This window comes from Phodopus roborovskii, unplaced genomic scaffold, assembly GCF_943737965.1.
Source record: "Phodopus roborovskii unplaced genomic scaffold, PHOROB, whole genome shotgun sequence".
Classification (NCBI taxonomy): Eukaryota; Metazoa; Chordata; class Mammalia; order Rodentia; family Cricetidae; genus Phodopus; species Phodopus roborovskii.
This window is the reverse complement of record NW_026126511.1, coordinates 43,396,621-43,419,015: the sequence shown is the minus strand read 5'-3', so window position 1 is coordinate 43,419,015 and position 22,395 is coordinate 43,396,621. Positions and strand designations below refer to the sequence as shown.

Genomic DNA, 22,395 nt, shown 5'->3' with positions numbered 1-22,395 from the left:
CTAAGAAAGGCTCCGGGAGAGACTGGCTTCCCAAAGTGGCTAAGGAATCCACATTATCAATATGATAATAATAAAATTAATTCACTTAGTGAACCTGGAGATTAGCTCCCCTGGAAGCCAGAGTTCTGAGGAGAGGGCTCCACAATGTCTGAGGCTGGCCTGTGGTAAGAAATGACAAGCATAACCATCTGTTTTCCTGGAGCAAAAGAAAGCAATTTACACTCAATTTGATTCAGGGTTCAATCTTGTTGTCTGGGGCCAGGGAGGAAGTGGTAGCTAGACAGCATGCCCTTTAAAATCCACTGGCAGCAATGACGTCTGCAGCCCTGACCTGAAGGTTTGACCTCGAGGTCCAGAGTCCCTTAGTATTCACCAATTACTTCTGCAATTGGCAAGTCCTAAGTTTGGTGAGCACTGACTCCATTGTGATTACTTTTGTTTAAGGAATAAACAACTGTGTCCCGATTCTGAAACAGGCTCTACTTGACACAAGTCTAGACCAGGGGAGATTTGTGCAATTTCCCCTTTAATGCAAAATTTTAAATGTGCTCCTAGTGAAGCATCTAAAAAAAGTATCTAGAAAAAGGAAGCCAAGAGGAGGTGTGTGTGAAAATCAGGGCAAAACGAAGTGATCTAGTGCAGATCTCTTGCTACTCCGAAGTATGCCCGCTGTGGCTCACCTGGCTGATTCTGAGACATAGATGCTGCACACAACCAGCACCCAGCATCCTCGTGGAGACCAGAGAACACCAAGGAGGCAAGACATCCACCATGAGTTCTACCTCTTTGACACTCAAGGTGACCCCCTGCCTCAACTGCTCAGAATGCCAGTCTCTTTCAGAGAACTGTTAACTGAACAGACTGGGAAAAAAAAAAGTGGGGGGGGATTCTTATCTTCTGTCCTATCTCTGTAAAAACAGGAGGACCCATGTCAAGATGGAGTGACCTGATGTCCAGAACAGCACTTTCAGAATCCCAAAGCCAGATGCCACCCTAATATTTCTAACCAAACCATGACCACTGGCTTCATTTTTGCATTGTAAAAGATTCAACATCTCAGTGCTTCCTCCAAGAGAAAAAGACAGAAGAGGGTAACCAGAAGGAAAAGGGAGGTGTGTCCTACACGAGGGAGGCATTTCAGTTCCAGAATCATCCGCGGGAAGGGTTGGGAGACGGTTTGAGGCACTACCTAGAGAGTCCCAGGGCAGGTTCTTCCTAGGACAGAACATTTTGAAACAGCTGACATCTGAACTGCCTCTTCCATGACGCTTCATGGATGCTGAGTCCTTAGGCCAGGGACATAAGGCCCAGAGTCTGACGTGCAATGCCACTGGCTCTCCGCTGGCAGGGCCCTACCCAATCTGAATCTGTCCTGAATACATTGTGAGGACCAGCATGATGGAGAAGCCAGTCAGGAGGCCGAGATTCTGGATGACGAAGGGGACCAAGAAGCTGTTCTTCCTTTCGTCCTCTTGGCAGACCTCGTTCATCTCAGGGAACTGAGAAAAGAGAGTTACAGTTTCCGATATCATCTTACCAACGTGGTGACTGGGACAAGTTATCGTTTGAATCCACCACCCCACCCCATTTCTGGTAGTGGTGTTTTGGAGGTTCTGGTGACTTCTCTAGAGGAAGTAAGTCATTGGGGGCATTATCTTTGGCCATCACCTATAGTTCTCAACAATATGGCTGCCGGAAATAAGACCTGAACGATGCTGACACCAATGGCCACAGATGAAGAGTTATAGACAATGACTACTCAGAGAGGGAGGATCAGACTTCCCCAGGGATGAGCCCTCTAGTTGGATATCCAATACACATAATACATACAAACAACACTAAATGGACTCAGCAGTTTGTATGTGTTTGTGTAATATATATGTAGTGTGTGTGTGTGTGTGTGTGTGTGTGTGTGTAATAATTGGAGAAAAGAGGCTATGAATTTGAGCAGAAGCAGGGCAGGGGGATGATGACACAGAATTTGGAGGATATGGAGGAAGAAGGAGCAAATGGATGTAAATACAGCATTCACATATGAAATTCTCAAAAACATTAAAACAAAGATATAGTTTTCATTATTTATGATACAGTAATGTTCTTTCTCTTTTACTCTTTTCTTTTTACATCTCTAACAAAATTAAACACGGACCCTGGACTGACTATAGTCAATTTTCCTTAATGTTATGGCAACAGAGGGGACCAAAATTCTCCCTTTATAATCCAATGAATTGGACTGGAGAGATGTTTTAGTGGTTAAGTGCATTGGCTGTTCCTCCAGAAGTCCTGAGTTCAATTCCTGGCAACCACATGGTGGCTCACAACCATTTCTAGTAGGATCTGATGTCCTACTAGACATCAGATCCTACACATCTGCACACATGCAGATAGAGCATCAAATACATAAAATAAATAAATTAAAAAAGCAACAACAACCAATGATTCACTGGGATGGTGGTTACTCCTGTATGCCCAGCCCTTGGGCAGCTGAGGCAGACTTCAATGACTCTAAGACCAGTCTGGGCTAAAAAGTAAGCCTCTTGTCTCAAACAAACAGACAGAAAACCCTAATGCTGCCTTGAAAATGCTGATTCTATCATTTTTGAATTTTGAAAATGTGTTTGATATGTATAGGCATTTTGCCTGCATGTATGTCTGTGTACCACATGGGTGCCTGGGCCCTAGCAGGACAGAAAAGGTTGGATCCCCTGAAACTGTAGCTGGAGATGGCTCTAAGTTACTATATGGGTGCTGGGAATCAAACCTGAGTTCTCTTCAAGAGCAGCCAATGCTCTTAACAGGAGAGCCATCTCTCTAGCCCTGAACTGTCACATCACTGATTTAGTGAATTGTATGGCATGGGAAAGAGATCTCAATAAAGCTGTTATTAAAAACAAAATCATGGGCTGGCAAGATGGATCAGTGTGAAAGAGTACTTGCTGCCAAGACTGAGGACCTGTGTTCCATCTCAGGAACCCATAAGATAAAGAAAATCTGCCCCCACAAGCTGTCTTCCACAAGAATGAACTCGTACCCACACAAAAATCAATGTAAAAAGAATTAAAAAACAAACATTCTAACTTGTGTCCTTTCCCTCCTACTCAAGGGTAATTATAGCCACGGCACACTTACCATATCAGCTAGAGCAATATATAAGAACATTCCTCCAGCCAGTGCAAAAATCCAGTTGGCTGAGAAGTGACTTCCAGCCAGGATGCCAAAGGCCAGACCCACATAGCAGCAGCAAGCAGAAAGGAAGTTGAAGAAGAGAGCTTGCTGGATGCTCATACCAGCATTGAGCAGGATAACAAAGTCTCCTACAACAGGAATGAGAAAGGACTAATGAATCAGATTGCTTCAATGGTGGATGAAGGCACCTCCATCTTCCAACTCTGGCTCTGGCCTCCCCCAGGGGCTGGAAAGAATTCATAGGGTTTGGAAAGTACTTGAATAACCAGCAATGGCCTTGTTGCTCCCCACCTAGAAGATGGAAATAACTCATAGGATTTTAAAAGTAGATAGCCAACTAACAATGGCCTCGTTTCTCTTTGGACTGAAATAAAAATAGCTCCCTTTCTCCTAAGATGGCACAGTCAGGAAACAAAACTGAGAGAGGGAGAAATTAACCACAAGCCAACATATGCCAAAGTTGGGACCCTGGGCTGTCCCTGAGTCTTGAGTCCTGGCTTCTTACTCTCCTTGGTAAAACTATATGCATCCTTAAGCTCTGGTTTTTCTAGCTTATTCACCTGCCATACTTTAGCAGACTCCAAGTTTCTGCAGGATGAAAAGGATGTAAGAGACAATCGTCTTCGCTGAGTATCCAGAATAGTGTTCGGCACCAGCTAAGTCTGTATCCCTTGCTTATAATCCCCTTGATGATTCTAAAAGGTGGGTGAAGTTATTAACCACACAGGTGAGAAGATCAAGCCACAGTATATGAGGCTCACAGAATAAAAGTCTTCCTGTAAAAACCGTCACCATTCTAAGCTACACTCTATTCAACTGTTTTATTTTGGGAGTTAGATGGAACACAGCTGAGGTGCAAAAGGAAGAGGCAACAGGAGATGAGACACAGCTGGTCCAGAGAGACAGGCAATGTATACTCACCCAGCTCATGTGGGAATTCCTCACAGAGAATGGCCACTGACGTGCTGATGCCTTGGAAAACAGACACGGTGAAGGAGGCACCAATAGCCAGGCCATCGATGAAATTGTGAAGACCATCGCTCAGGGTAATCATCCAGGCCAGGGTGCCAATGTCAGAGTATCGGACCCCTTTGAGCCAGTAGCAAGCACTCTGGGATGCCTGCAGGTCCTAGGAGAAAGCATATCCCAGCTGACCTGAGATTTCAGGATGACTCCAGTTAAGCCTGACTCACTAAGGCCAGGGCTTCCTAGAGGCTCCCCCAGGAGCTGGTGGCTGCTGACCTGCACAGACATGGAGCCTACGATGACCTTCTCGTCCGTGCCAGCTGCCTTGCCATCAAGCTCACTGTTGCAATGCTGAGGGATCATGTGGTCCAGGTCCCCATTCTGTAGTTTCTCCGTCACACCCTCCTCCTGGTCCTTCTTGGAAGGGAGAGTGTTGGAGGTAAAATGGTTGTGTCCATGATGGTGCTAGAGATCGAAAAGGGATGGTGTTACTGACCAAAACCACTAGCCCAACACGACACCTTCTGGGAGGAAGCACGATAACGCCAGGGAAGATCTTATTTCTAAATCCAAGGCCACACACAGGGATAGGGGGAACATATTAGTGGCAACACACATGAAGACAAGGACTTCTTATTGGACAAAGAAGTAGTCTCTTGATGACACTCAATCCAGTGAGGTGACCACTACTCTCTACAGTAAGATTCCTCCTTCAAGATGGCCACTTCATTCAACTCTTACAGGCAGTGGCCTCTTGCCAGGTACTGGAGACCTCTTATTGGAGCTACTAGTCAGCGCTGTTCCTGGGTGTCTGTCACCAAGCCTCTTTACTGCCTTCTACAGAGACTGCCGGGCTTGCTCTGCAAGAGCCTTCACACACTGCTGGCCCATGACATCGTTGTTTGAAGTTAGAGGTTTCCCCAAATGTTCCATCGCTACCCCCAGGGCTCACCTCATTTTTCTGCTTCAGGAGCATCTTCAGTATCTTCTCTGTAAAAAAGAAAAGGTAGAAGCCGCCAAACACCACTGCAGACTTGGAGACATAATTGTCCTGAGGGTTGAAACCAAAGGCCTGTGGACACAGGAAAAGAGAGTGAGTTTAGGTAAATAAGCCTTCATCACTCCCTGTCACCTGCTTACCGATCTCTCCGCTCTAGGAAAGAGGCAGCCCGGGGAGCTCTGCTCTCTGCACATTCTCGTGCCGCAAAAACCTAACCTTGGCATTCCCCTGACCTGTCAGCACTAGCTCTGTGGGTTGGGTATTCTGATAAAAAATACAGACCAGCTTTAGTATTTCCCAACCCTGAGGTTTGGAGCCAGGACCTTATGTGTGCTAAGGTGTACCACTCTACCACTAAGCTACATCTCCAGCCCATATATATGATAGAAATCATATATATCAGGTATACAATTAGATTATATGTATGTGTCCGTGTTTGTTTACATGTGCAAATGGGTGCCCAAGGGGGCCAGAAGAGGCGTCAGGTCACCTGAGCCTGCAGGTGTAGGCAGCTGTAAGTCATATATATGCTGGGAACCAAACTCTGGACCTCTGAAAGAGAAGCAAGCATTCTTAACTGCTGAGCCATCTCTACAGCCTTGAGCTCCAGAAAAAAAACACTGCAGGTGGTGTTCTACTTTTTTGTTTGTTGCTGTTGGTGGTGGTCTCTCTTGAAATATGATCTCATTCCATAGCCCAGGCTAGCCTCAAACTCACAGCAATCTCCTACCTTACACTCCAAAGTGTTGATTATAGGCATGTGCTACTATGCCCAGCCTTCCTTCCTTCCTTCCTTCTTTCCTTCTATCCTTCCTTCCTTCCTTCCTTTCTTCCTAAGTGTCACTACATAGACCAAGTTGACCTAGACTCATACAGCAGCCTGCCCCTACCTCCCCAGCACTGGGGACCGAAGACAGCTTTTCTCTTTTAATGAGAGCACTGCCTTAATTTCTGTCAGTACTTAGCTACACGAGCACCAAGTCATCAACTTCGACATTTAAAGGGAGGCCACTTGCATTTATTTTTGTCTCATCCAGTGTCCCTGGTTGATCTGCCCATGAACACAATGGGAAGTGGTTTAGTTATGATTGCTAAAAAGGGAAATCCATTCCAGTTCCACAGCAAGAATTGCAGCATTTTCCTGACCACAGACCAAAAAAGCAGGCTACATCCCTGCAGGCATCAATCTTAGGGTGGTTTAAAGCCAGCCCTAGTTACACCACATGACTCAGTTTCCACAGCTCAGGATGAGGTGGGAGGACCCCGAGCCCAGGAATATGAGGCCAGCCTGCCCAAAAAGATTCCATCTCTTTAGAAAAGAATAAAAAACAAATTTTTTTTTTTAAAAAAAAGAATGGAATGGAGGATATGTTTCTTTGAGTTCCTTCAGGAAACTTTACATATTAAATAAGGAAAGAAAAAAAGGATTTGTTGACACAGAAGACAGGAATAGCCAGAGTCCTGACCTAATTCAGCTCCTGGTTTACGGAGTCAAGTGCCCAATGACCCATTTGTCTCTTCTCTAACAGAGAACAGAGTCATAGAAACTCCATTCCCAGCACTCAGGAGGCTGAGGCAGGAAGACAGGGTGTTTGAGATCCTGAAATGAGACTGCCTCAAAAAATAAACACCTTTAATTCCAGCACTTGGGAGGCAGAGGCAGGCGGATCTCTGTGAGTTTGAGGCCAGTCTGGTCTAGAGTGAGTTCCAGAATAGTCGGGACTGTTACACAGAAAATCCCTGTCTAGAAAACCCAAAATTAATTAATTAAATTAAATGCAATTAAATTTAAAAATCTTCCAGCTCCCTGGAACAGGACAGAAGCTGACCTTCCTGAAGGGGAACCCCATGGTCCTCCAAAGGCAAGCATTTTTCCTCCAGGTGTTCAGAGCACTTTGCTCAGTCCCAGCCCTCTAGCAACCATCTTAAGAGACCCAGAGGGCAAATGCTAAAGAAGCAGGGCTTTCGGGTGAGCACCCTGGGAAAAAGCCAGGAGGCGAGGTGGGGATGCAAGGCCACAGGACCCATCAGACTCATGGGCCCTGGGCTTGGAGGAGTGGCCTCTCATGCAGGTCAGGCTCTGTGGGAAAAACAGTCGGTCGACAGCTACCACGGCTGCTCCACTAGGAACACCAAGCAATACTGTGGAAAACATTGTTCTCAGAAGCATGTGAAAACGTCTCTTGCCTTTGCTCAGGCCTGTCAGACCACCTACAGTGAAATGCCTTGTGCTTATTCTAATTATTGGGTCTACTGAAGGTATCTCACTAAGTCAGATGGAATGTCTCCGAAGCTGACTACCCAGGCTTCAAAACACCTGCTGCCTTCTCTTCCGTGGAAGATCACCACATGAAGTTGCTGTAGATGTTGTGTTTCCTTTGGATTTCCTGGGCCCTCAAACTCCCTACCAAAGAGAACCGGCTTTTCACCGAGACCTGTACATTCTGTTGTTTTGGTTCTCTGGACTGAAGCCCCACACTGAGCCAGAGCTACACTAGCTTGTTTTTCTTTTTTATTAAAAAAATAAGTATTTTATGTGTATGAATGTTTTGTCTGCATATATATATATATATATATATATATATGCACTATAAGTGTACCTGCAGAGGCCAGAAGAGGGCATCGAATCCTCTGGGACTGGAGTTACAGTTTGTAAGCTCTGTGTGGGTGCTGGGAATCAAACCACAACAGCTAGTGATCTTAACCACTGAGCCATCTCTCCAGTCCCAAGTTACACTGGCTTTTCACTCAGCAACGCTGGCCCTTTGGAGGCACTCATATGTCTTAGAGGTCAATCCTATTATCTGCCATTTTATACAAAGAACAGAGAGGTGAATGGCTGGTCCAGGATATATAATCTGGAGATAGGAAGGATGGGATTTCAACCTAGCTCTCAAACCTCTCCTAGCTCCTGCCTTGGTCCTAGCTTTACTTTACAAACAGAAAGGACCTTGGGGATTAGTTCCTAAGCCTTCCATGCAGACAGAGGAGCCTCCCCCGTGCCTACTAGTAGACAGGGTGCTTTGGGGTGAATGCTGCAGCTTGCCATACCTCGGGGATGAGCTGGAAGAGGGCGTTGGAGTAGAGGGTTCCAATCGCCAAGGCTATGAAGTAGAGCAGCAGCCTCTTGTAAAAAGTCTTCTTCATGAAAGGCACCACGCTGGCCCCCATGAGGGAGCAGAGGGAGATGACGGTAACGCAGAGGAGACCGTACCCCCAGACTGCCAGCCCACCCAGGACAGGGAGCAAGGCAACCACCATTAGGGGAAGGAGGTGGAGAGGAGAGTTGTGGGTATTAACAAAGGAACCCAAATAGAAAAACCAGAGACAAGTAGGGAGGGAGAGAGAAATAGGAAACTTGTTAGTGATTCGAGTCTGATGCAATTTCCTTCAATCAGTGCAGGAGGGTATGAGGAATTTGAGGTGGCCTGGGAACCCTGTGACTACCGCCCTTGCTCCTGAGGTGGCCTGGGTCATACCAGCCAGCTGGTGTGACTGGCAAACAGGGCAGGGTGCAGCCTCATCACTCACACACACACCACGTGCTCTGGACCAGCAAAGGCCTTGCACTCAGGTCTTTTAATTCGAAGAGAAGCTCGCTATGTTCCTGGCTTTGCTTCTGCATAGTTAATTAAGCCATGTCACAGAGGCACACATGACTACCCAAGGATGGTTTGGCTTGTGCAGGGCAGAACAGGTTAAGACTCGATGCCCATCAGATTTGGTTTCTAAGCAGTTGCATTTGTTTGTTCCTATTTACTTTGAGAGGGACTCGGTGTAGAAAGCAGAGTTCCAAGACCAGCTCATCATAAAAATGTATTTCAAATGCGTTTTCCAGGGTGACACACTCTGGGTTGTGAGCACAGCCCTCAGGAGGGGGCAGCACAAAACTGTACCAGGATGGCAACCCTCGTGTGACCCCAAGGGCGGAACACGGGCAATGGCAGTAGTACCAGCCAAACAGGCAACGGAACATTTCATTTCAAATCCCTAAAAAAATTAGTAAATTCATTGGCTGGAGCTGAAAAAAATAGCCCAAGATGAGGTCTCCCTTGGGAATTTTGAAACTGTTAGGGGAGCTGACTTAACCCCGTTCTTCCCTCACGATAAAGGAGGAAATGGGTGGGGCTTGGCAGCTCCTATGGAGGCTTGCCTAGGTCAGTCTCTTGGCTGAGGGGGGTTTTGAAGCCAGTGATATACATGAGCTTTTATGAAGCTTTCCCATTACCAAAGGGGTCAGCCAGGTAGAGACATACTATTTCTCCAACAGTAGCACGTGACTGGGTTGAAAAGGTGGGCAGACTGTCAACTTGGGTCTTATTTTTGTAGCTCCTTACTGATGACAATTAAAAAACAAAATTACTGAACACTTCCAAACAGTAGGATGAGGTACCAGGAAGTCAGACCTGTCAGGGAGAGATCAAGATGCAAGGTACCAACAACTGAGCTTCTCTTTCATGTACTGCATTTGTTTGGTTTGTTTTGGTGAGAACAACGTATTTGCTAAGTTGCCCCAAAGCTGTGATCCCCCTGCATCAAATTTCCAAGTGCTGCTTCTGCAAGCACGAGCTGCAACAGCTGCCTTAATTAAAAACCAGACTCATGTTTTTGAGGCCAGTTCTAGACAGAGCCATTGTAACCTACCTACCTGCCTTCCTGCCTGCCTTCCTGCCTGCCTGCCTGCCTCATTCCTCACTGACGGTCAACTGATGTCCATGTGTGAGCACCCCCAGGAGTTCCTTTCGATAATGGGGCCTGCCTTGCACACCGCACCCACAAACTGCAACTTTCCTTTGGAATCCCATAAATGGGGTTCTGCAATGCAGCCAAAAGGGGATCCCCAAGAGGGGGCTCATATGCTAAGAACCTTGCATCTGATGTCACCTGAAGGGACCAGAGGCCAACCCGAGTGCACAGAGGCATGAGAGAAGTTACTGGACTCCCTGATACGAAGAGTAAATTCACTTTTGGGGTGGCAGTTATTGGGAGCCTTAGAGCAGAGAGGGAGAATGTCAGCTGGAGGAAGACTCGGCCGGGGCAGCCGGGAGAAGTGAACGCGCGCCTGTTCTACTGCACCTCTGGGATGAGCTGGAAGAGTGCGTTAGAGAGCAGCGTTCCAATGGACAGGGCGATGAAGTAAGTGAGCACACGGCTGAAAAACGCTTTCTCCGTGCATGGCAGGACCAGGGCTCCCAGGAGAGAGGCCAGGTTAATCAGTGAGACACTGAGGAACCCAAAGCCCCACACTGTGGAGGAATAAAAACAGATGAGAGCCTCCATTACTGAGGGCGGGCACTTGTGCTGCTGAGAGCGATCCAGCAGCCCCTCAGGAATGTTTGGTGACTCCCATCTCCTGCTAGGGAAGCCTCAGAAAAAACGATGTCAAGGTTGCTGCCAGAGCAGCTTACCTTTTAGAGGAAGAGACTGTGGGCTCAACATAGTGGAGTGGATACCACAGCTTAGACAGTACATGTACTTATGATGGTAACACGCTAGGTCTGGTAGCCCCTCGCTGGCCATACAGAATTTCAGAAAGGCACTCAAGGACTCAGGCGGGGTGAATCCACTCTAACTAGAGGGCTGCTACTAGGAGGTGGGGATAATGAAGTAGCCAAGGGAGGTCATAAAGGTTGGCACTCTTACAGTTTAATGAAAACAAAGAATAAAAAACATATTCACATGCTGGCCACAGCCCAATGCCCTGTGTTCACCAGCCAGCCCACCCAGGGTCTGGTGCACATGTCAATCATCACATCTGCCATCACTCCATCCCCCCCCTCGGCTCCTTACTTACCTTCGATGGCGCTAGGCTTCCCCTCCTCTGTCTGCTCATTTTCCTCATTCTTCTGGTTTTCTGAGCTGCAAGCCCGGGAATCCAACTGCTGGAGGATGGTGGGGCAGAACTCCCGAAACTCACTCACCCCGATCTGAGATCGCTCACTGAAATTGTGGGCACCAAAGAGGGCTCCAGAGCTAAAGCACTGAAACCAGAGGAGGGGTGGAAGGGCTGTTAAGACTCTAAAAGTCGTGCCCTGCCCCGCTAAGTGGCAACACACTCAACCCTTTGAGAAATAAAGAGGAAACGGACACAGCCAAATTGCGGTGACTCTGGAGACTCATCTCCAGGGACGAGAGAAAGGAAATCCCCACACTTGAAAAGGTCAGCCACCATCCTAGCGAATGCTTAGTACACACACGTGTAAATGGTTGCAGGAAGAGGTTTGGGACCCTAACCTCAGCTACTTGGATGGCTGAGGCAGGAAGACTGCAGCTTCAAAGCATGTTTGGGCCACAGTGCGAATTCAAAGCCAGCCTGAGAGGCTCAGCAAGGCCCTGGCTCCAAGTGAAGAGAGAATACAGTAAAAAGAGTTCTGGGGGATGTAACTCAGGCATAGCGTGTCTATCTAGTATGCACCTGGAAGGTCCATGTCCGACCCTACTAGGGGTGGGGGGCAGTGGAGGACAAGATTCCAATCATGAGACCAGGATGTGGTTTTGGGAAAACAGAATTCTTTTTTGCAAAGCTGGTATCAAATTTGGCTGCACGTCACAACAGCCCAGGGAACTAGTCTGCTAAAATGCAGACTCTAGAAACTTCTACTGGAGTATGGGTGTGTGCTGGTTAGCAGACACAGGCACCCGTTGTGACCTTGGGGAAATTGAATTTGAGAGCCCTCCCCACCCCCCCTCTCTGTGCGGGCATGCATGAACATGTTGTACACACATATTCACAAGGCCAGGAGGGGACACTGGGTGTCTTGTTCTACTAGTCTCCCTACCTTATTCCCTTAAGACCGTGTCTCTCATTGAACCGGGAGCTAGGCTGGCAGCTGGTGAAACACAGCGCTGGGACTACAGAGAAGCATGGCTACCTAGCCTTTCACTTGGGTTCTGGGCATTCAAACTTGGGTCCTCAAGCTTTCAAAGCAAGGGCTCTTACCACTGAAACACCTCCCCAGCCCACACTGCCATTTTTCTAATTGTTGTTCATTCACATAAGCCACAGTCCTTTCTGTGAGTGTGGTTTTACCAGGGTCTACCCCCCGAGAGTTAGTCCTCTGGGAGTGCCAACAATATAGGTTTTTTAGACCTATAAAATTTAAGGGCTGCACTCTGTTAACCCCAGAACACTGCTATAGACCCTAAAGCCCGTGTGTAAATCCCCTGATCACTGGTCAGCCTCTCTCCCACTGCCCATATGGCACACTAGGCCTCCCCGGTAATGCTGAAACTTGTCACACTTGAGCAGCTGGCATGCATGCTACATACATCCTGTTCACTTCTTTCACGCCTCAGCCTATCCATCCCTCTAGGTGTGGCTATGTCCTATGCACAAACCCTCAACTATTCTGGTACCTTCATTTCCATCTCATAGACAAACCCCATAATTACAGCGCAGCCCACAAAATGTGGTACTTTGCTTTCATTCCAGCTAGCTGAGCTCAACTCAACCATGGATATGGGGGCCTCTGCAAGAACAGCCAGTGCTCTTAACTAGTGAGCTCCCTGAATCCTCTTTCTCCACTTCCCACAATGCTCTGCTGGCTGACCTATCGGGCTGCCACAAATAGGCCCAGGTTCTCTGAGTAGCTGTGATAATGCGGAAGACCAAGGAACCAAGAGCTAAAAGCCCCGGGTTTTAGCTGAGACTAGAGGCGAGACCAGTAAAAGCCTGAGACTAGAGCATCAACCCCATCCCAGGAACCCTCGTGAAGCCGCTCCCCAGAAAAACAATTCCCCTTGCACCTGAAGGGATTGTGACTTGCGCCTGGCATGGTGTGTAAACAGCAAACCCTACCGGATATGCTGTCCTGGGAGCCATGGCTTGCAGCTAGTGACCTAGGCACAGCTGCAAACCAACATGTAGGTAGTCCGGAGGCCTCACTGGACATGCAGAATGTGTGGAGCGCAACAAAGGTGGGAGCCGACTGCCTCCAAGGCCTACCTGACCGAGGGCAGCCTTACCGTGGAGAGGTTCCTGTGTCCTTCCTCGGGCTGGGTAACGTTATCCCGGCCTACTCCCACATCCAGTTTGTTGAGCAGGGCCTTCAGCTGTGGCAGAGTAAGGCTGTCATTCTCCCCATAGCGATTCATGAGATCTTTCAGGAAAGAGGTGGCGCTGAGGGGCAGCATGGCAGTCGATGAGGCATGAGTCTGGGCGGTAATTCTCCAGATACCAAACAGCACCAACAGGAGGCAGCTAGGGAGGGCTGGGTGCAGGGGCTTCATGGTGACCAAGGACACCTAGAAGAATACAAAGTCAGGTGAGGGCAAGGTCTCTATCTCCCCGCAACACTAGAGCACCAACTCAGCATCCCGTGCCAAAGACTCCGAGTAGGATGAACATCCAAGTGTGACTTAGTCTCCCTCTCTACGAGCTCTATCTGACTTTGGAGAAATCCTTCTTTTGAAGGGGTAAAATGACAAGGGACATGCTGGGCATTGAGGCACATGCCTCTCAACACTTAGAATGAAGTAGGAGGATCAGGAGTTCAAGGCCAGTTTCAGTTACACAGTGAGCTTGGGCTAAGTAGGAACCTGTTCCCCCAAAAGAGTGAAGGGGCGGAAAGCTTTCTTTCTTCAGGTGTCTGCTCCTATAAGAATCCCCACTAAAACTCAGTGAGTCAAAACTAACACACACACAACACATACACACACTGAACGGATACAGGGATTCAGTGGGAATGAGACGAGAGGGTAATGCAGAGTGAGTAAGATCAGAATGCATTATATTCATATATACAAATGTCACAATGAAAATACTGTGCTAATAAAACTTTATTTTATGTGTTTGGGTGTTCTGGCTGCATCTATGTCTGTGTATTATGTGCATACCTAGGTGTCCCCGGAGACCAAAGGAGGGTATCCTACCCCCTGGGACTGGAGTTATGGACAGTTGTGGGTGCTGGGTCCTCTACAAGAGAAGTCAGTGCTCTTAACCACTGAGCTATCCCTCCAGCCCCTAATAAAAGTTTTTGAAAAGGAGAAAAACAGCCGGTGGTGGTGGCACATATCTTTAATCCCAACACCCCAGAGGCAGAGGCAGGTGGATCTCTATGAGTCCGAAGCCAGCCTGATTAACAAAGTGAGTTCCAGGACAGCCAGGGCTACACAGAGAAACCATGTCTCAAAGAAACAAAACAAAACAAACAAACAAACAAAAAAACCTAGAAAAAAGAAAATAGAAGAAATGCTTATAATCTCCATATAACATTGAGAACATATTTAAAAGCTCAAGCTGGGGGTGGCAGTGTGTACTTACAGCCCCAGCTCTCAGGAGGCCAACGCAGGCAAATCACTAGTCTGAGCTACCAGTGAAACTTTATTAAGACAGCGTAGTAAATGTTTCCCTAAAGTACAAAAAAAAAAAAAAAAAAAAAAAAAAAAAAAACCCAGCCCTGTTTCTATGCCCAGAATTGCAAAACACAACACAAAGACCTCATTTTCCAGGGACTAAATTATTTCCAGAATTTAAATATTTCAAGACTGTATCCACACTTCCAGAATTTACTCTATCAATGTAATAATAATAGTAATAATAACAATAAAAATAAACAGCTAGGGGCAGATGGATGGCTTGGCATTTACGAGCACCTGCTGATCTTGCAGGGGATCAGGGCTCAGTCCTCAGCGCCCACAGGGCAGCTTGAGCATCTGTAACTCCAGTTCCAGGCTCTCCGGTGACCTCTTCTGGTTCCCACGGGCTTATACTCAGTGTACTTAACATACATGCATGCAAACACATATAATTAAAATAAAGAACACCTAAAACTCAGAGATCTGCCTGCCTCTGCCTCCCTCCTGAGAGCTGGGGCTAAAGATGTGCGCCACCATTCCCTGGCTAGAATATCAAGTTTTAAAGCAGAATGATTTCATACAGTTAAAACAGAACAAACCAACTGAGAGGGTCAAAGACAAACGAGAGCTGTTTATAATTGTCCTGTTAGTCATTTACTTCCCTCAGTACAGTTATAACTTCATTAGTGACGTCAGCAAACATGAGGAGGCACCAGCCCAATAGAATCCCATCACTGTGATGGTCACCTCCCCAGGGAGGGGGACACAGCACCAGATGCTTCCCCACCTACTGCTCCACCTCTATCCAGAGGAACAGTGTCTCCATGGCTAAGAAACAGGCCTTCCTGAACCCTGCCCCTGCTGTTTACAGACAGTGTGATCGTGGGTAAGCTACTTAAACCAGAAACATCACAGACTGATCCGGGGCAGCTTACCATAGCTTCTGCTTTCATTTCCACACCGTCACTGACGAGGAAAGGCACTGGGCAAGTCTCTCAGCATCAGCTACCTCCATTTTCTCATCTGTAATGGTGGTAGCTACCTTACACCTCACTGGATGACAGTCACAATTTAAGGACCAAAGTGATGGCACAGCCCTAGCCACTAACTACCTGAACTGAGATACTCAAAATCTGTCTCTACCAGTTCAGACTAGCCTGTATTACATACTGAGACAAAAGGAAAACGGACAAGGAAGGGAGGGAGAGAGGCAGGTAGGGAGGGAAGGAGGGAGGAAGGGAGGGAGGGAAGAAGGAAGGAAGGAAGGAAGGGAGGAAGGAAGACAACCCTTGAAAAAAGACTAGGGACTATAGCTCAGCCATAGAGTATGGGCCTCACATGTACCAGGCCCTGGATGTGATCCCACAACACTGAAAAAGAAAATAGAGGCTGGGTGTGTTGGGTTGGGATGGGGGGGGGCAGAGACAGAGAAGAAAAAATAAGACTAATCAGCTAAACAACAAAAACCTGGCTATAATTACTCAAAGATTGCTTTCCCAACTTTCAGTTCAAACATGAAGCTGTTAACGAAACTATCACGAGTTGAATGTAACTGCCTTTACATTCAACTAAGGCTCACAACTCCTGCACCCTGTCAGTCACATAAGCCACAACACACCCGAGGGTACTCTGGCTTTAGATCCCACACAGGGCACAAAAAGCCGAGGCCAAAGACATTCTTCACTCGGGAGGCAGAAGCAAGCCAGGCTGTTCTACATTGTAAGTTCCAGGTCAGCCAGGGCTACACAGTAAGACCCTGTCTGAAATAAGCAAGTACCTAGACAAACAAATAAATAATTTTAAGGGTTGTTTCCCAGTGGGATATACTTTCAGCCACACAACTGGAAGGACCAGACAAGGGCAAAATGGCAGCCTGTAAAATGGTTATTTTGTAACTCTGCACTCTGGATTCACCACCAAGAATCATGCTAATCTATGCTTTGTGGAATGGATTTTAGGCAAGAACTAGACTAAAACCCACTGTTCAAAAGAAGTAGTTTGTCTGGCACAGTAGCAATATGCTACTCCCAGGATTTGGGAGACCAAAGCAGGAGGATCGGGACTTAGGACCAGCCTTAGCTACCTAGTAAGTTCAAGGCCAGCCTGGGCTACAAGACACCCTGTCAGAAAAAAAAGAAAAATGGGGGGAGGGGGGAGGAGAAGTTGGCTATCCAGGCAGCTAGCTGTGAGCTGTCTAGATTCTTCACTGTCAGCCAGAGGGCTGGGTGTGAGGGGCGGAGGTCTAAGCAGATCTAGTTAAGGAGAGCCTTTTCCAAGGGCAGGTGTTGCTATGGCTCTGACAGTCACTCACTGTTCCCTTTCAAAGAAGCTAGGAAAGTTATCCCTGCTTAACAGATAAGGGAGCTGGGATCTGGAACCTAGCAAACGAGATCCGGAGGCAGCAGTCAGGAACTGAATTTTTCATGAATTGAAGTCAGGTCTGAACAACATCCTGGCATCTAGTGTGGGCTCTACATGAAGACAGAGAACTCGTGCCTGGGATGCCATGGAGAACAACAGAATTAACTCTGCAGGCCTCTGCACAAATATCTGCCAGTTTCTGTCAAGTGGGGACCCTAGCTAGATCCATGCTGGGGATGTCCTGAAAATCTGGGAGGGGGTGCTGTCCATGCCAGACTGTCTTACAAAGCTCCTGCGGTAGACTCCTAAAATACAGCACTATTCCTACTTCAAAACACAACTAAAAAGGAAAAAAGGCCCTTCAAATGTGGGTGCCATGGGGTGATTTTTACCTTGGCATTTCCACCTGGGTTAGCATTTGTGATGGATCGGTTTTCTGGTGGCTGAGTGGCCCTTTGGTCCCTCCCATGGCTTTGAGGACAGTCAGCCACGCTAGAGAACTGGCCCCTTCTGACTGTGCCATACAAGCCTGGGTTTCTCCAGGAATCCCACCCCCACCCCCCTGCCGGATGGCTGCTCCCTTCTCTAGAAAACACTGCTTTGGGCTTTGCAGGCAGGACAGTGTCAGGGCTCTGAAGTGCAGGCCAGTCCTTGCAGGTGGGCAGACCCCGTGAGCAGAGTTCTGTCACCTGGCCAGGTCTTAAGCTCATCTCAGCAAGGGAGCCTAAACACGACTGGGGCACTTAGAGTCCTTGTCTAGAGTTCTAGGAACAGCTGGAGAGCACTACACACTCTAGTGGCCCTGGCCTTTTAGTAAGCATGGAGGGCACTTGCTTTCTGCTCCAGCAGAGATTTGGGTGCCTGTCATGCCCCCCTTCTTAACTCTAAGTTATTAATAGGGGGAAAATGTTTATAGAAGACTCTTTGAGGCCGGGTAGCATATGTCTCTTTGCCTTTAACCCCAGCACAGAGGCAGGCAGATCTCTGTGAGTCTGAGGTCACCCTGGACAACAGGGTGGCTGTTACATACAGAAACCCTGTCTTACGGGAAAGGGAAAACAAAACAAACAAACAAACAAAAAAGATTCTTTGAAATTAGCCAGGCATGATGGCTCACATTTACAATCTGATGATCACTTGGGAGGCAGAGGCAGGAGGATTGCTACTGGATCTACATAAATTGAGTTCCAGGCCAGCTACATAGGGCTCCAAGTGTACGAGAGCACCAGCGTGCTCGAACACACACACACACACACACACACAAAGCAAGTAAATAACAAAATCCAGATACCTTGGAGGAAGTAAAGAGGCAGAAAACCCACAAAGCTCTTACCAGAGGCCCTCCCTCTGTGGTCTCAGCCACATATTTGGCCTTAATGGGAGCCGTTGCAGCCCTCCCAGGGAGCTGAGCCTGAGGTGCTAGGAAGCCTGTGGTCACTCAGCCCAGGCCCTGCCCACTAAAGAGCTTCTGGAGTTTTTTCCCCCTCTGACCACAGGGCTCAGGGTTAAAGTAAGTTATCCTAAAGCCTCCGGGCTGTCTCCAAGCACCAGAGCTCAGTCTCAGGGAAACAAAATATATAAAAGGAAGTGGACAAGACACTCATCCTAGAATCCTGGAGCACTGTGGTGTCCCCCTGCCATCCTCAGGCTCCTAAACTGGAATCCTGCTGACTGTCACTCCCTAGATGGGTCCAGAAGTACCAACAAAGGACAGTTCCATCTACTCTGTTGGCCCACTACTGCAGTACTTACTGGGCTCTGTTTTTCTAGACTTAACCAAGAGAAAGAAAGCACTTAATTTTTCTTTAAGGTAACTAGTTGGTAATTTGACACGATGTTCAGCCAAGAAGCTAACCACTGAGGAGGAGACAGTAGAAACTTGAAGGAACTTGGAGTGGCTAAGCCTCCCTTCCCACCAGCTGGCCAAGAGATCCACTACTCTGTACCCAGAATTCCTGAAGCATGGACATAAAACACAGATACACTCACCTCACACAGGCTCCAATGCAAACTTGGCCAAGGCATGAGTGTTTCTGAGGCCACGGAGGTGTGTACTTATGACCCTTCCCCTCCCTTGTCACATGGAGCACTTCCTAGGTGACCAGGCTGAATTTCAACCTCATCTAATCTTGTTTATCTTTGAGGATGGGATGCCTGAAGGGCCAGAAGTTCCATTTCAGGTGGGCTAGCCAAAACTGGTTGGTTCTAAGATGGCTGCCAGAGTGACCACCTAACCACCATTACTACAGTCCCAAGCATTCACTAAATTCACCTCCCAATTGCCTTGACCATGACTAGAAAGCACACAGATGGTCTACTGCAGCCCCCCAATTGTGACAATCCAAATGATGAATGAAACTAGGCCATTTCTCACTAAGGTCTCCAAACCCGGCAAGAAACAAACTGCCGCCAATGCTTTGTCCTCTCCAGTTGAGAACTATGGGGAAAGCTCCTAGAGGGACACAGGGAGAAACTGGGACAAGGATAGCTGCCTCTCTCTGGTAGAAGGAAAGGCTCTAACACACACACTGACCTGGGGATATTTGCCAGTTCCAGGAAGACTCCGTCTCCTTCCAATAGAGAAGAGAGGCACTCCAAAACCGTAGACTAAACCATGTCTGCACTACAGGGAACAGTCACAAAAATCTGGAAGCAGAGGACAGACCCACCTCCCCTGCCTCCCTTCCATTCTCCAGACTCAGAGCAGATCTGAACCCCCTCTGTATGCCTGTGGGAAGTGGGAAACAAATCAACCACACCTGGTGGGAAGACAGCCATTTTTCTACTTGAGGGACAACAGAACATCAGGCAAACACCATCCTAGCATCACAGGGTTCAAGGAAGACCGTTCTGCCCATTGCCAGAACAGTGAGCCCACCAGGCAGCAGTAGTTGTGAAGGAGACTGAGGCAGGAGAGCCATTAGTCTGGCCCAGCCCGGTCTCAATAGTTAAACTCTATCTTTAAAATAGAAAAGAAACAAATCATAAAGCAGGACCTGGGCAGAAAACTCAGGCTCCAGCACTCATGTAATAGTCAGCTATGGAGGTGGGTGCTTATAATCTCAGCGCTGAGTCTGAGGATCCCAGGGCTGGCCGGCTAGGTAAGCTCCAGATTCAGGGGAAAACCCTGCCTCAAAGAATAACAAAGAGAACAATTAAGGAAGATGCCCAATCATGACCTCTGGGCTCCAATAGACATTCCTACATGCACACACACAGACATGTGCACAAATATACATGACACACACATGCAGAATGGAATTAATAGCATACAACAAAAGGAAGGGCAGGAAAAGAGGAACCAAATAGTACCCCCCTGAGGCACTAATAGATTATAGCTGTTAGAAAACCAAATTCTGCCAGTAACTCAGACCAAAAATACCAACAAAGGAAGCTTGAGAAAACCATTGTAAATGGATGGAAAAAACGCCATGAAAGTAAGCTGTGGCAAAGATGTACAACCCAAAACTTCCCTAAAAAGAAGGGAAGCCACGCCTGAAGACTGAAATAACCCACTGCAATCCAAAAATGTTAAAGACAGAGACACCATCTCATTCAGATAGAGACTAAGGGACAAGACAAGACTTTTTCCAGGATTCATAGGCTTTAAAAACAAACAAAAAGGCTTTGGGGGCTGGAACAGTTGCTCAGGGGTTAAGAGCACTCAATGCTCTTGCAGAGGACAGGAGTTAGATTCCCAGCATCCATACGACAGCTCACAATCATCTGGAACTCCAGTTCCTTTCCCTAATCTCCACAGGCTCTTTTGCACATACATAATGCACATAAATTCACACAGGCAAACACACATACACATAAGCCTTTAAATAAGGAGGGGCAGTGGCAGGGAGGGTAGCCCAGGCAGACTCAGAATTCATGGTCCTTCCTTGCCCCCCAAGAGTAGGTGTATAGACGTATACCATCTTGCCTGAGTCAAATGTTTCTACACATGGGAGTTAATTCAGACTATTTTCATCTTCCCTACAGCAACATTCAACATCAGAAGATAAACAGGAATGCCCAAACTACTCTGATAGAAAAGCTCAGACGTGCACATGCACATATCTAATCCCAGCACTGAGGAACAGATGCAGGAAGATCAGAAGTTCAAGGCTAGCCTTAGCTACAAAGTGAGTTTGAGGCCAGTCTGGGCTACATAAAACCCTTTCTGGAGGAAACAAAACATTGTTTCTTGTTGATCCTTGAAGCTCAGGTTTGTAATCTCAACTACTTAGAAGACTGAGGAGGAAGGACTGTGAACTCAACACAGCCCATAGGCCACAAAGTTGGTCCAAAGCCTACAAAGTATATTCAAGACTGATTTAGTCAACCTACTTAGAAATTAAAAAAAAAAAAAAAAAAAAAGGTGGGAACAGAATTTGGAAGTAAATTGCTTGCCTAACAAGTGTGAGGTTCTAGGTTCAATTCCTAGAACTTTAAAAAAAAAAAAAACTTTTTTGTTTTCTAAAGTATTATCCCTTGCCAGGATCTCATTACACTAACAAGCAGAAGCTCCCAAGCATGGAAGACCTTTCCTTGCCCCCACCCTACAGACACATAGAGACACACAGATACACACACAGAGAGAATGTTGGGGGAGATACAAAGAAGAAATACAGAGTTCAGGGAATAAGCAAGCCAGCAAAAGTACTGGCCCCACAAGACTGGTATGATGACCTGAGGTCAACCCCCAGAACATATGTAAAAAAGTAGGTTGTTGGGGCTCGATAGGCAGCTTTAGTTAAGGGCACCTGTTACTCTTACAGAAGACCTGAGTTTTATTCCCAGCACCCACATGGCGGCTCACAATCATCTATAACTCCAGCTCCTGGGACCTGTGTCATCCTTGAGCCTCTACAGGCACCACACAGTACACATACATACAGGCAGAACACTCATACACATAAAATAAGAATAAATCTTCTAAAAAATGTTTTGAAAGAAGCTTGGTTGTAGCGGGGCCCACCTGTAACTCCATCACTCACACAAGAGGGAGGCTGAGATAACAGAACCGCCCAGCAGCTCACGGGCAGCTCACCTGGAGCACCCAATATGCAGACCCAGGAGTCCCTGCATCAAAACAGATAGAAAAAGCTGCCTTCTGACCTCCACAAATGAGCTGTGGCACACATACACACAAAAATAATAAAATTAATTAAAAAAAAAAACAGGAGTGCTTATAAATAAAGAAGAAACCAGGAGCAGAAGAAATCCTTAAAAAAATCCAATAATGTAATTGGCATCATCAGGGTGTGGAGGAAAGGGGATGGGGACAGTGTAAGACAGTGTCCTCCTTTGAAATAGAGCAAGAGTCAATAGGTACTGTCTAAAATGAAAACAAGAAATTACAGATGACTCACAAGCAATTAACTCTACTGAGAGAGTTGCAAGAAACATAGTTCTTTAAAATGTAGTAATTCCCTTTAGTTTACTGCAGTTTCTTTTTCTTTTATTGCAGTCAAAGAGATACAAAGTTTTCCATGTGAGTTATTTTTCAATATCCATTTGTGTATGATTATGCCTGGAGTAAAATTTGGAATACTGACGATGTATATACTTTTTTGCTTGTTTGCTGGAGACGGGGT

At 47.0% G+C, this 22,395-nt stretch overlaps 2 protein-coding genes across 3 annotated transcripts in view; one reads left to right on the top strand and one right to left on the bottom strand.

Moving 5' to 3' along the window:
• Positions 1-22,395, top strand: part of Reep4 (receptor accessory protein 4) — an 816,909-nt gene that overhangs the window by 602,154 nt on the left and 192,360 nt on the right. The window lies entirely within an intron of this gene.
• Positions 1,023-22,395, bottom strand: part of Slc39a14 (solute carrier family 39 member 14) — a 43,914-nt gene continuing 22,541 nt past the window's right edge. Inside the window, exons 3-10 of one of the 2 annotated variants that reach the window (XM_051195430.1) lie at positions 13,118-13,396; positions 10,947-11,133; positions 8,204-8,373; positions 5,105-5,224; positions 4,429-4,617; positions 4,108-4,315; positions 3,130-3,314; positions 1,023-1,499 (exon numbers count right to left, since the gene is read on the bottom strand). In XM_051195430.1, the coding sequence (XP_051051387.1) occupies positions 1,353-1,499; positions 3,130-3,314; positions 4,108-4,315; positions 4,429-4,617; positions 5,105-5,224; positions 8,204-8,373; positions 10,947-11,133; positions 13,118-13,381 (1,470 nt within the window). In that variant the 5' untranslated portion in view covers positions 13,382-13,396 and the 3' untranslated portion in view covers positions 1,023-1,352. Of the gene's footprint in view, positions 1,500-3,129; positions 3,315-4,107; positions 4,316-4,428; positions 4,618-5,104; positions 5,225-8,203; positions 8,374-10,228; positions 10,399-10,946; positions 11,134-13,117; positions 13,397-22,395 lie in introns of both variants that reach the window. The other variant, XM_051195429.1, reaches the window with a different exon arrangement.